Source organism: Trachinotus anak, unplaced genomic scaffold (genome assembly GCF_046630095.1).
Source record: "Trachinotus anak isolate AG129_WGS33_773 ecotype Australia unplaced genomic scaffold, CSIRO_AGI_Tana_v1 ptg000008l, whole genome shotgun sequence".
Taxonomy (NCBI): domain Eukaryota; kingdom Metazoa; phylum Chordata; class Actinopteri; order Carangiformes; family Carangidae; genus Trachinotus; species Trachinotus anak.
The window spans coordinates 10,636,762-10,651,421 of NW_027273859.1; the positions used below are offsets into that span (position 1 = coordinate 10,636,762).

At 41.0% G+C, this 14,660-nt stretch overlaps 1 protein-coding gene across 2 annotated transcripts in view; it reads left to right on the forward strand.

Moving 5' to 3' along the window:
- The first annotated feature begins 1,443 nt into the window (after window positions 1-1,443).
- The window catches only part of pdlim2 (PDZ and LIM domain 2 (mystique)), a 35,269-nt gene continuing 22,052 nt past the window's right edge, over window positions 1,444-14,660 (forward strand). The window contains exons 1-3 of one of the 2 annotated variants that reach the window (XM_071482522.1): window positions 1,444-1,733; window positions 9,420-9,548; window positions 11,448-11,599. In XM_071482522.1, coding sequence (XP_071338623.1) covers window positions 9,456-9,548; window positions 11,448-11,599 — 245 coding nt within the window. In that variant the 5' untranslated portion in view covers window positions 1,444-1,733; window positions 9,420-9,455. The remainder of the gene's footprint in view (window positions 1,734-9,419; window positions 9,549-11,447; window positions 11,600-14,660) is intronic. The other variant, XM_071482523.1, reaches the window with a different exon arrangement.

Sequence of the window (14,660 nt, forward strand, 5' to 3'; positions counted from 1 at the left end):
ATCTTTCCGTTTCATTCATACACATATCCTATAACATAAAAGTGGCAACCAAAATAAAGTTCAAATACATTCACACAAAATACAGTAAATAAGGAGCCAGCTGCTTTTCAGTTTCACTTTCTTGACTGACTGCTTGATATTTGCATCCAGAATTAGCTGATATTTAATAAAATCCATTCCTCCCTCTATCTGTGCAATGATATGTAATAATAATGGGGGTGTATGCTTAACCGATAGCAAGGTGTTGTTTTCATAAAGGCTGCTCCTTTTTTCTCTAAACACACCTTTTCTGATTGTGGTTAAGGATTTAAATATTAACTTAATTTGTCCACAGCCAGCACTTGTCTCCTAAATGGCTCTGACTTATCCAGATTTTGCTTTGCAGACTTCAAACATGGACTTTTGTGATGAGGTCGCAGGTATCGCACTGATTACTCCTCCACGTAGATCCTGTTTATGCATCAGCACCTCACACTGGCACAGTGCACCACGACTGTGTCAGCTAAGCCTTCCTGTAGCTCCTTCACAGTCACAGGGGATGTTAGTTTCACCTTTCTGCCCAACTCACGTACAGTTTTATCTAAACATTTTCTTGGCCTTCTGGATCTTGACCTAATTCCCACAATTCAGTTAACTGGAATTTCTTAATGACATTTTGAACATTGATATTTCCCAAGATTTTTAATTTTCTGACCCACAGTCAGTTGCCTAGAGGAGCCCACGGTTGTTGAGGTTGGAAGAGTCAGACAATTTATCAAACTTTGGAAATGTGGTTAGTGGAAAATCCCCAATAGCAATTCCTGGCCTCCCTTACAAGTCTTAACAAGTCAGTTAAGGGCTAAAGGGTTAATGAAGTTCTGAGTGTAGAACTACAAGGGCCAAAACTTTTGTATGCACCACAGTTACAGTGGATTTTTTTTTTTTTTTTTTGGTCATAAAGTAAAAGGTAAAACAGTGCACTGACATTTGAACAACAACTTTTTCTCATTTTTTTTTTTTAAATAAACAAAATCAACAGAACATGTATAATTTACCTGTTTATATATAAACTGTAGATACATATAAATATATATATATATATATATATATATACATATATATATATATATATATATATATACATATATATATATATATATATATATATATATGTATAGGACATAACCCGGCCATCAAATCCCGCCATCTGATCAGGTTAATTCGCTACACCTACGTCGCCAGGGGAAACCCCGTGACCGGATGCGCACGTGCTGCTGTACTCGTGTCGCCAGCAGGTGGCACGCGGACACAGAGCGGAGCCGCGCGGTGCGATAAATAGATAAATGGCTCAATTATCACCCCCCCCCCCCCCCCCCCCCTTCTCCCTCCTCCCCTCCTCCTCCTCCTCCTCCTCCCCTCTGATGCGACACGCCCCGCTCCGCTGCCCGGCTCTAAATACAGTCTATGGTCTGAACCTTTGTTTTGGCAGCAGCGGATGGCAGCGCCGCAGGTGGCCGCCTTTATCACCTGAGGAAACACTGCCGAGGGACTACGAGCGACTTCATCACGACTCCATCCACTCTCTACTTAGTTTTTTTTTTTTTATCCGCATTTCGGAGGAGGCCGGCGTTTCGGGGGCCGAGGTGAGCTGGGACCCGCTGTCTCCTGGGCTGTGCGCTCAGGGTTTCTGTCGAGGACCGCGCAAAGATTGAACAGGTGGAGAGGGCGCCTCGTATCGCACTGCGCTCACCTTGGTAAGTGAACACGGTGTTGTTAAAAGTATGTCAACGTCAAACTGTTGGTGACTTCTGTTCTGTGTTGTTTTTATGGCAGCTACTGTGATTTATTATAGGTTTAGACCCATATCTGTTTATGAAGTGTGGGGACCTCAGAGAAGTCACTGAAGCTCTGCTAAATTATGATTGATGGCCAGTGTGCGTGCGGTACCCACATGCCACATGAGCTGTTTTGGCTAATGATGCATGATTTAAGCTGGAATTGAAAGTCAGTCTAATTGACCAGAAAATCTTCAGCCCACACAGAGTGCTACTTTCCACCACCTACTGTAGACCCTCCACTCTGTAAATGCATCTGTATTCAGGAGAGCAGGGACGGTTATTCTTTGTACATTAAGCAGTCAAGAGTGATTTGTGGTCCAGGGCCTGGACCAGGTGCAGCCTCAGGAAACTTTAAGCAAGTATTTATGTCACATTATCCAGTTATCTTTTCTCTCCTGCACTTGCCTGTTGAGGGTAATGACTCTTATTTAGCAGACCCACTTTGTAGTTCAAGTTAAAGCCAGCTTTCAAGTGCTGTAACTCTCTCTCTCTGTGGTTCCTTTTTTAAAATGTCTAGACGTGGCTATTTCTCCAGTTCACTTAATCAAGTGTTAAGAAATAAACAGACCTGGTTTGTGAGCTCAGCAGGTGGGGAACTACCTGAAGTGTCTCATGTGTAATCCAGAACACACCCAGTGAAACTTCATGTTCCCAAACCCCCTCCGCCTGCTGTTTGTGTAACCTCTCCACTGTGATTGTGCCCAACTGCCTTTCAAGTGTGTGCTCTACCTACCCTCCTCTCACTTTAAACTGTGTTGGTTTCCTGATGGGGTTTTTTTTTTTTTGAGAGAACACTATGTTGTTGCCCAGACAGGATAAAGCCATCCAGGAACCAAAAGCACACCACTGTAATTTTGGAGCAAAGCAGTGGCTTTTTGAGAAAATAGGGAAATGGCCAGCTTGTTACCTTCTAACTCAGGGAAATGTTTGTTTTTACAATTGCACTGAGTTTGAAGCAAAAGAACATTTGAGTCTTTCTGAGTTTTGCTAAATTTTACTGTTTTCTATGTAGTTCAAGGCCTGTAACAGGCATCTTTTCTCTGTGATGAACATGTGCACAATTATGCAGGAAGTCAGTATAATCTGTTAAGTGAATGATGAAAGGGATTTTTTTTTTTTTTTTTTGGCGCCTGTCTCTCAGAAGTGTGGTTTTCGGTTTTAGCTGAGGCAGACGTTTTGCAGGATGGTTTTGACTGTCGTTTCTTCAACATTACACACATTTGTGGACACAACAGCTTGTGAGAGAGGACGTCCCCAACTTTACCAGAAAAAGCTGTTTATCACAAGCATCAGTTTCTGAATGAGATGCATCATCGCAGCAGTGTATTTTGAGAGCGTGCATCTAATGAACAAAGCGGTGCTTGGTGTGCGCCTTTTGTGAAGAGCGCCTAGTGGTGTGTACAGAGGATGTGGTGAGCTGTCGTGATTGCTGAGCAGCAGAGTGTGGAGTCTGTTCAGTGTGAACGGCAGTAACATGATCCTCAGATGATGATGCAGAGGGAGATAAATGGAGCCTGTGCCACTGTGTCCTTGTCTTGTTACAACCATACTTAAGAGTGGACACAATCCAGTCCACTCTGGCAGTAAAGTGGTAAGGGGATTTCAGAAAGAGATGATGGATAATTATAGAGGTTGTCTTCTTACGCTGTAGTAGGTACGATTATGCTACATTTTTAATATTATGTTTCAGCATGTAACCATACAGGAACATGCAACCTTGAGAGTATTTTCACTTAAAAGGGAGTAACCCACAAAAATTACAGGTATGGCTCAGCCCATGATTATTAGCGATGGCAGCCTTATACGATGATACAGAAACTCATCAACCAACACCCTTTTTGACATCACATGTTATTGTTTGATATGTTCTCATCTCCCTAGTGACTGCTTCTGTATCTGACCAAATGGGTGTGATTATGGAGAATGTACAGAATGTCATCGCACTTCGCTCAGTCGAGGGAGAGGCTAGCTGGTGCATTCTTCTCCCTTTTTATTAAGTGGGTGTGTGTGTCCAGGTAAGGCCCAACCAGTCGGTGTACTGTGTGTCACACAGGATAGAGTCAACAGCAGACTTCATCACTGACACGGACTGTGGAAAGTTCACACTGGCATGCAGCCACCAGCGAGAGCTTTGACAAGTGTGATTCATACCAGGAATATTCCCCTGCAGCCACAGTGGTTCATCAGAGTGTTCGTTCGCATCAAAGCTCAGCCAGATTTTTCGGTTGGATGTATTATATCTGCTATGTTCATCAGCCATTTTTTCAGTATTTGCATGTTTGAGAGCCTGTTCATTTCAATTCAGTGGATTTTGGCCCAGAGTTCAAGGAGAAATAAACCCGTCTCAGTTGAGCTCACTGGTGATTCGGGGAAGAGGTACAGAGTTGATGTAGGTGGCCAGGTTTTGCTGCCAGACATGACATTATACTGCAGTTTAGGCAGCTATCTACTTATTTAACCTAATGCTTTTCAGTTTTCATAAATATCTATTTGATTTCCACTATAGTACATAGGGTCACAATTAGGGCTGCACAATTAATCGAAATATAATAAAAATCGCAATGTGGCCAATTGGAATATCCAAATCGCAGGAGCTGCATCTTTTTTTTTTTTTTTTTTTTTTCCTCACAACATTTTGAAATGTATGACAACACTGTTGTACATTGTAGCATCATACAGTAAGTGTTGTGGTACTACAGAGATGCCCCATCCTACAAATGATATACTCCAAATGTAAGGGAACATGCGTGTTTGGTACAAGCCCCAACGAAAATCACATCATCATCATTTTAAGAAAAATTTCAGGGAATACAAGATGCAAAAATGATCATTCCAGCTGAAATCATGACTCATATCAGAATCGCATTATCTGCCAAAATAATCAAAGCATATCATGCAGCCCTAGTGACAAGTTGTTTTTCCAAATGTTTCATTCCTTAGATCAAATGCAGTGTTGATTCTTAGGATTAGCTATGTCAGATATAATGATGGTAAATGGTTCTTTTAATATTCTTCACATCAAAAACATTTTGTCAATATAAGATTGTAACTACTGGTTGCCATAACTATGTTGTGGTGACATTCAAATCAACATTAATGAGTCATCAGTGATGAATCATCACATTTGCCACACGCCAGTAAATTGCACACACAGTTTCAGACTTGTTAGCCAGTTTCACTCATTCCGCCCAAGCTACCCATAAATACTCATTGCAGTAAATATGCTAACATCACTTACGTGTTATTGTGTGTGTGTACAACCTCTGCAAAGTGATACTCAGGTTTACTTCCCCTGACCACCAGGGGGTTACACTGAGGCTTGTAGCATGTCTTATTTGTAGTCATACATGAAGGAAGATAACCTGTAATGCAGTCACTCTCAGAATATTAATAGAAAACAGTGCGACAGTGTTTCCTGTTTATATGCATTACCATAAGTACAAACTGTATAGTCCTTTGTAAATGAAACCCTTGAGGCTCTCTGCGTGTTGGAGCAGTGAGTATTGAATCCAATACTGTGAAGGGCCTGTTTTTCCCGCTCATATCCTATCTCATTGTGCCTGTAGGGCCAATCTCTCATATGTGACATGAGCCAAAAGGCTTTTAACATATAGAGTCTATACATGACAGGCTTGAACTTACCCCAGAGAGCAAGAATGTCCCTTTGGAAACTGAAATACAGTCTGAGCCAAGTGAGGTCGGAGCTCACCTCTGGTTTTGTTTACCTTGTGAATATCAATTATATCAAGTCTGCCAACTCAAACTTTATATTCACAATAATAGCACAGAGATGTGAGTCTTTGAACAATGTGAATAGAATTTTTTTTGTCAGTCTCAACTAAATCCATCATGCTGCCCTGTACCCCACCTGGCTGAAGGAACAATCACATATATAAATATTAGTATTGAGATATACTAATATTACCTCACTAACAAAATAGGATGGACAAATCCTAGGGCTTCATCTAATGATTATATTCTGCATTATTAATCACCTGAATATTATCTTGATTGGTTAATAAAATGTCAGAAAATTGTAAAAAAATCACGTGACAATTTCCTAAATCAAAAGATGATGATATTTACTAAAGTTGAGGAAAAATTACTGTCGCTATTAATCAGTCACCTAAATAGTTAGTGGTGATTGACTAATCAATGAATCAACTAATTGCCTCTGAATCTACAATCCTGAATGCAGATGTAGGATTTATTACAGTGCTGTTCTGATATAACCAATCGCTTCAGGAAGGTGTACATAATAAACTGGCAAATTGCAAACAAGTTTATGAGTCAATGGACAAACCTGTCTAAGAAATTTTGAATGCTGCTGCTTTCGGTCTGTCAGTCTTGACATCTCACTGTTTGTTGGTATGTAGGTATGCAGGGAAGTCATAAACCTGTCCAATGTGGTAGTCAGAAGTGAGAGTGTTTCACTACAGTTACAGTACCAGTTTCCATTCTCCTCATGCTGACATCCTGCTGTGCAACTGATGCTGAACTGCGAGCCACAGAAATGACTTCATGACTGGCATTCTTCTCATTGTGCTGGGTGGGTTGAATTGTGCTGCCAAACTGGCCTGCCAGCAAAACCAACGAGATGTCACCAGAACAGAATTCACCTTTTATGTATATTGGCAGCTGCCCAGTAGTACTTTTGTGTGATAGAGAGGTTTCATCAAACTGAGTTCAGCACTTTGTTTTATGTGAGCAGCAGTGCAGTGCAGTCCTAAAACCTCATCAGTGGCCAATTAAGCATGGCCCATGAGTGTGCCACTTATCCTCTCCACCACTGTGATGTTTTTTCTTCCCCTCTGTTTGTTAGCTCTGCCGCATACTTTCACCATCCTTTCACTCTGACATTATCTACCACAACCACCTTTTTTTTATGATGTGAACACTGGATGTTTACACAGAGAATTAGCAGGGTGCTTGGTTGATAATGTCACTCTATAGGAGAAGCTGCAGAGGCTCATGGAAGTAATTGACACTCCCAGAGGCTGGGAAACTTTGGGGCGGCTGCTCCCTGTCATTATCACAACTGCACTTAATTCTGGAGGCCACAGCAATTAAGAGACCCAAATGATGGTGAGCCTAGTAACCCTGCTAATTGGCCCAGACTGTTAATGAGAAACTGGGTCTGCACCGCTCTGTCCCAAACACTTGTGGAATGTGCAGACAATGAAATGGGCCAGTGTTTGGAGGGATTTAGGGGAGCAGCGTGGCTGATGTCCTAGATCCACTGTCCTTGGGTCTGTGATTTGTCTTGCTTGCTCCTCATATTTGCCAAGGACTTTGATAACCATATTATACAATGTCTGTAATCATTGACAGGCTTTTATTACTTTATTTCTGGACACGTTGAGTAAGATCATCATTTACATTACGTGTGGCTGGCCACAATGTATATCAGTGTTTACAACTTTTCATAAACATGAAGCATGATATTAAACTTTGTGCTGAGATCTTTAGACAGTAACCTGAGACCAGCTGATAGCTGCAATTACACTCACCATATACTGATCTGCTATGTGCTTTTGTCTGAACTACAGTTTGTATGAAAGGTTGCCACCCCCGCACTACTGATGATGATAATAATGACAAAATATATCGTTGAATCAAAAAAACAAAACAATTCATGTGCAGTTTATTTTGATCTAAAAAACAAATCCATTGTGACATGTGTAGAAAGTAAAAGTAACTAAGGTGCAAGTTCTGCATGTAGGGGTTGATGTAATACCAGGCTTTGTCTTATGAGTTAAGCAGCAGATGATGGAAAACTCTTTGGGTGTTGACATTTTTTTGTTATTTTTTTTCAAGAGAAGCAGTCTGTACTTAATTCACTTATGTCATCGTCCACGAGTGCACCTAAACATTATTCGTTACACTAATGTCGTCAGCTGAAATTAAAGCACAGTTTCTCAGTAAGATGCATCTCAGTCACAGACACAGTGTCTCTGTGTGTGTTTGCAGTGTGCAGGTGTTGATGTGTTTATGAACCTGTAAGTACTCATCACTGTCTGCCACAGGAGCTGTGTGTCTACACATGCAGTCACCTGACAAACTTCCACTACCACTATGAGTATTTTCTGAATAGCCTGGCACCAGAATTTTATTCTTTTAGCTCACTAATATTTTAGAAGATGCTGTTAATATTAATTGGGTAACAGTTAGTTGATTATTATCTGGATGTTCAATGACAGTAATAGAAAATATTGCTTTAGACACCATCCTTTGAAAACAGTTGAAGGTTGTTCTTGATGTATTACAGGTATTCACTTATTTCCACTGTCAGTGTCACATTGTGTAACCCATCTGATTACCCTTTAGCACCTTGCTGATAGGGACATTATCATCTTGTCATGCTGTTCACGTAAACAGCGTACACCCTGATTACTCAAGGAGAGTTTTGACAATGAGTGAAATGAACATAGGAATACCCAAAAACAACTTCAGAAGATGTGTGTACTTCTATCATAAAGCATTTAAAGTCAAGTGACACAGAACTGGAAAACCAATAATCATTACCAGGTCAACAGAGATCCTTCTGGAGAAAATCTACATACCACAGACAGAAGCATACATCACACTGTCATCACCAATTATAATTATGTAATATTTTAAAAGCTCCATTCTTAACAGTAATTAAAGATCAACATCTAGGGGATCTGTTACTCGTCCATTCTGTCATGTAGCTGTCTAGAGCTGTAATGGATAAAAAATAATGTCATACAATATAATAATAAATGCTGACTGTAAACCTCAAAATATTGCTCTGATTAAGTTATTTGTCCCATATGGAAAAATGAAAAACAAAGGCTAACCCATGGATGATGTCACAGTATGATTTGTTCTTCCTTAATGCCATTCCTTGAGAAGCCAGTCTACAAAAGGAATAGAAAAATCACGTTTTCACTATACATTGGCATCTCCAATGATTTGATTTTAAATGCTAGATTTACATAATTACATTTTGAAATTCACAACAAATCTGTGCATTTCCGTGCAAACCCTCACCATACAGATGTATACAATATGCACAAGGGAACTACAGATTTTTAAAACACATCAACAGAACTGCTAGACAAGTTTATTTATATAGCCCATTCTCATAAACTGGACATAAAAGGCCACCATACTGCATGTCATAAATCATACTACACCACTATATACTGTATACATATACATTATAGTCAGTGGTCACAGTTAAACAATGAAACATCAAGCTCCTTGTTCACTGTGCTTGCACGACTTTTTGTTTGGGTTTCTCTTCTTTGTCTTGAAAGAGCATTTGGATTTAATGAAACTCTTCGGCTTTGCAGGCACTTTAGCAATGTTAGTCATGTGTCTTTGGTTTCAGATTCCTCCCATTCCTATTTGATGTGGTTATACAATCCAAGTCAAGGGGACTTAGACCAGTGGAAGTGAAGTGTTGCTGAAGATGAAAGGCGGCTTATGCAAATGTTCAGTCTTCACCTGTTGATCTGATGTGAAGCCTGGCCAGCAGAAACACCTCACTCTGATGAAAATATTAAGCCATACACATGTATAGGTCCCACATATCATTCACTCTCAATCTTTATGTTCTCTTTCTCTCTTTTTCAGGGTTTTGGTAAGTGACTTTGCTGACCTGATCACTCAATGGCGCTGACAGTGAACCTGATTGGTCCTTCACCATGGGGCTTCAGAATATTTGGAGGAAGGGACTTCAAAAAGGCCATAACTGTATCAAAGGTACTTGCCAGCAGCTGCCCTGTTGCTGAACCTTGTCACACCTTATCAAACCATATCCTCTGTTTTGGTCAAAACAGTCTGTAATGGCATGTCATGCAAAGTCAACTTCCTCTTCACTACGACTCTTTTCTTGTCTTTGTTTGTGTCCATGGTTGTTTCGTACCTATTTCCTTGACTACTGAACCCGTTAGAATAGAATGGAAGTAGATTACATTAGAAGGAAACCACTGATTACAGTTACAGTGGAAGTTGCGGTGGGAGGTGAGGGGGATCCTGGTCCCAGAGTGCATGCACTACCACATGCATCATTAAATTTGTACTTTAGCACATGCAAGTTGTTTTTACTGTACATATTTTCCCAGTCACTGTTTAAAAAAATAAGAGACACGATGTATTAGAAGAAGCGGAAATATTAACACTGTAAGCATACGGCATGCAGTAAACACAACCAGGAAATGTTGCTCAGACTAACTCCTGCATGCCAGAGACACCCAGTTCTGCCCACTCCACATCCTGATCCTATATTATCACCTCAGCCTGGATTTTTACAATGGGTCTTCCCCAGTAGCTCCTCAGACCATAAAGGATAAATTATAGCAAAGGCATGGCAGGGAACCAATGCTCCAAACAGCTTGAGTTTCAAACTCCTTCAAAGGCATTTATTGTTTGCCCCCTCTTGACAACATATGCTAGAAAAACAGGTCCTCTCATGAATAATGGGGTCTAAGTCTGATTTTGTTACTGCTATCTGGTAAACAACACCAGCATGTTTGCTTGTCTCGAATATCAAACGGGTTCTGTGAAGTGTCGGGGATTCCTGTTGAGAGAGAAACTTCATCGCTGAAATTGTTTTGCAAAGCCCAGTTTGAGAAATGGCTTGTCTCCACAGTTAAGCAGCTGTAGGGTTGAACCATCTGAAGTGGTTGTCGCTTGGCACGGAGACGACATTGATGCCCTCTTTTATTCCTTTTGGCCTGAAAGATAGCTTGCCCCTGTTTCTCTCGGGCACAGACCCTGGAAAAGAACGAACCCCCAACTGCTCTTAGTTTATGTGAAACCAGGCGTGTCCTGATCAGAAAAGGCACGCACTATTGTGGGTCACCCCAGCAACGCTTAATTGCCTCTCGAGTGAGCCACAAACATGGTACCTCTGCCCTCTTGCTTGGCTAAACTTACAGCCTCTTGACTGGATTCTCTTTGCGTCCATTTTTCCTCTTGAGATGCAGGAGTGAGACTTTCATCCTCACTGGCTGGCTCTTTATTTTTTTGTTTTGCATTCTTTGCTTTATTGCCCCTCTGTTTTTAATTGTGAAGTGAGTACTGTTTGTGGCAAATGTCATACTAAAGTTTAAGCAGTTGCAGCACCAACCTCCTCATTTTGGCATTTGTTATAATAAGCCTGTGTGTTTGGGTGTATAAGCCTGAGACACAGGAACCCAGCTGAGACTGGTGGCTTGGACGTTATGTTTCGACCCATTAGTGTGGAATTTACTCTGATGTGGTGGTATAGCATTGGCTTTGACATGTGGTGAGGCCAGTTGCAAAGGTCAGGCCCAGTCAAACCATCAAGTAGTGTCACACTAATGACTTCTCCCCAAGGGTGTCATGAATCTGTCCACTGTCGACCAGCGCTGCCTCGTTCCATGTGTGTGTGAAATGCTGTGGCGTCTGTTGGTATTTACTATGGGTGTTATGAGTTCTAGAGAGAGACAGTTCGTCAACTCGTCAATACCTTTTCTCATTTACCCATTTGTTCAAGTTACTGACAAATTGTCTGCACAGCCATAAGATACAGAGCTGTCTTTGCTTGCCAGATGGATAGGATCCGTAAAGTGTTATTTTCAGAGCACGACCTGGGGCCAGTAAAACTTAAATGGAGCTCATTCTTCTGTTCAACAGGTCAACGGGGGCAGCAAGGCAGAGCAGGCTGCCCTACAACCTGGCGACATTATCTTGGAGATCAATGGGGAAAACACGGCCGACATGCTGAACGTGGAGGCCCAGAATAAGATCAAGAACTCCAAGACCCATCTGCAGCTAGTGGTGGAGAGGTACGCTGGCATGCACATCTGCTACTAGACAAATATTCCTGCTAAAACGACATGTTGTTTTACGTTGTGAATACGCCTGATATATGAACATGATATGCATATAGTACAGTGCCATGCAACCATCTGCAGCATAGCTCCCCATGTGAATGTCTTAAATGTCCCTAATTTTGTTTGTTTGTGCCAATACCACAGTCCCCTCAGCTTCTGTCTTTCTTTAAACTCATTTTAACTTTATCATACAAGCACTGTACAAACAACACAAGTGATTGTAATCAGGGGAAATGCCAGCATGTATGAGAGCCACACTGTTCCCTTCCCTAGGCCGTCTTAATAAACCCTGTTTTGAGATTTGCCAAGACCTTGTTTGGGTGACAGGGAGTTGGCTTCTAAAAAGCTTTTCCTTTGAGTCAGGACTTCTCTTGGCTGGCATCTTGATTAAAGGTCCTCCCTAAATTCTCATTTCTTGTCGCTATTGCCCCTTGTCACTCTTCTTTTTTCAGTCTTATTGCACACACACAAACATGCACACACCCTCTCACGCACATGGGCTTTCACATGCTTCCTCCTTGGATGTCCTACGTCCATGTGAGTGAATTTTTCCCTGCTGACCTCATGTCTCCCACCAAGCCAGAAACAACACCATTACTCCTTGCCTGCCCTGGACAATGCCACTGTGTATCTCTGCCTTTAATCCCACTCTGTTAACTGTCGGTGCTTTTCGGCACCTCACAGGCTTCTGTTTTAATGCTACTCATCAAGCATATTACCTGTTTGAATTATGTTCAGACAAGCTTTCATGAGTTCTGTAAACTGAGTAGCACAAACTGTAATGTTTAATTTGTTCTTTGTTTAGTTGATCACTCCCTTTTTCCAGCTCCACATCTGGTTGGCAGTTAATCCTCATCAGACTGGCAGTGATGTGGGTACTGACCGTCATTACACAGATGGTGTTGCCCACTGGAAGTACAGTAGCTGGCATCAGTTCATTCTCAGAATAGAAAAGTGTTGTTTTTAGGCATGTCTAGTGCTTTACACAGAGGCAGCAGTTTATTGTTGGTGCAGCCAGTCACACGTTAATCCCAGAATTTGCTAATTGAGGATATTTTCACAAATTAACCACTCCATCACTGTCTTGTCATTGACCCTAGGACCTTATTAGTTGGGCTTTGTTTGCAGCTTCTTGTTTGGAATTCATTGATGCCTTGCATTTGTCACCCTGATCCTAGTGCTCTATGTAATGAAGTCGGAACAACTCATGGGTATAGCTTTACCACACGGCTAAACTGCTACAGTACAACTGAGTTTCCTTTTTGATACCAAATTGCAGTGATATGCATGGATGTGTGCATGCATCCAGTAGGTCGCATTATCACATTTGATCACCAAAGATTAAGAACACTTATGAGCCTGACTTGTTTGCTTTTAGCTATGCATGATTGGTAAAGCAGCAGGGCTAGGTACAAAGACCTCAATAAGAAAGTCAGGTAAGTAGTATTTTGTGCATATAGGCCAAAATCACAAATGTACCTCACAAGCCTTCAAAATTTATATCCTTAAATGATTTTGATAAGTAAATGGCTCCACAAAAAACCCTTTATCATTTAAAAGAGGGAAAACTAAACAACCTTTTTGTACTGTTGGAAAAAAACTGTAATAAACAGGTTTGGTTCTTGAGCAATTCAGGTATCACACCAGTACCAGTATCAAAAATTTTCAAACAATACTCAGTTCCATGAAGCAGTGGCTTGCCTCATCCTAAATACTGGTCACAGCTTGACACAAATATGTACATTTTGCCTCCCGAGGATTTAAATCTTTTGAACTCTGGTCAATATTAGGTGTTTGAATATTGCAGTTGTCAGAATGTAGAGGTATTTTTATGGTGCACATGTTTAAAGAATCTGCCTCAGGCAGGTCAGTGTGAGAACTCGGGTCCCTTCTATGACAGCTGTGAACAGCTAATATCAACTAAGGGTTTCAAGTGCTTATTTAAGTCAGTTTCACATCTCTGTGGTATAAAGTCAGTCAGCACTTTGACAGGAAACCTGTAACTACAGGTCATTGGATGTAGATCAGACACTGATCTGATCACTGTTCTAAAGTATATCTCCTTGTCTAAAGAGCTTGACTTTCTCTTTTGTTCTGATGTACATGGTAGGAAGTGAAAGCTTAAAGTACAAGGTGAGCATTTTCAGCTGTGCAGTTCCTGATTCAAAGCAATGGGTTTTTCAGGCATTCCACATTAATATCAGTCCTAGAGGAAGAAATGTCTTAGAACTGCTGTATCAGTTTCTGTCTTCTTGCCATCTCTCTCCTGCACACAGTATGTGGAGCCCAGGCCATGAGAGGTGTGTTTCTGGGTGATTTACCACAGGCATCCAGGCCTTTCTGTGTGCCTCATTACCCCAGGCTCAACCAAGAGCCAGTCAGCCTCTGGCCCTGCAGCCAGGGGGGCAATGTGTGTTTGTATTGGCGCTATAGTGCCCATATTTCCCCTGCAAATTCAATGATGGAATTGCTTAAAGAATGTGCTTTCTATTTAAGCGAGTAAAGCAAAAGTTACTCGTTAGAAAGACAAGATCCATCAGGAGAATAATTTCAGAGCCTGCAGTACTTGTCTTTTGCACTAATCTCTAAGATTCATGGAAACATAACGATGAATGCTCGCCAGAACATTAACAAAAGGGATCTCAAAAAATTACTGTTATTTTTACTAGCCCATCCTTCAAATAAAGTTCATGTAGACTAATAACTCTTAGAAAATTGATTATTTTCCTTCACTCAGGCTTTCTTTTCAAGTTCTTTATTGCATACTTTGAGTACGTCAGATTGTGTGTAAATGTAATTTAGGCCAAGTTTAAAGACCTTGCTTATTCATTTAACACGAACTTCCTTTCAGCCTTAGTTGATTTTATGTTGGGGTTTTTTTTTTTCCTGTTTTTGAAATTCAGCAGTAATGGGTAGTAAGACTTCCCATATGCTACATACTGTAGATAGAAAATGAAACTTTGGGTAGTCCAATATTAGCAGTGTTGAGAGTCAATTGATTTCTTTGGTTTTC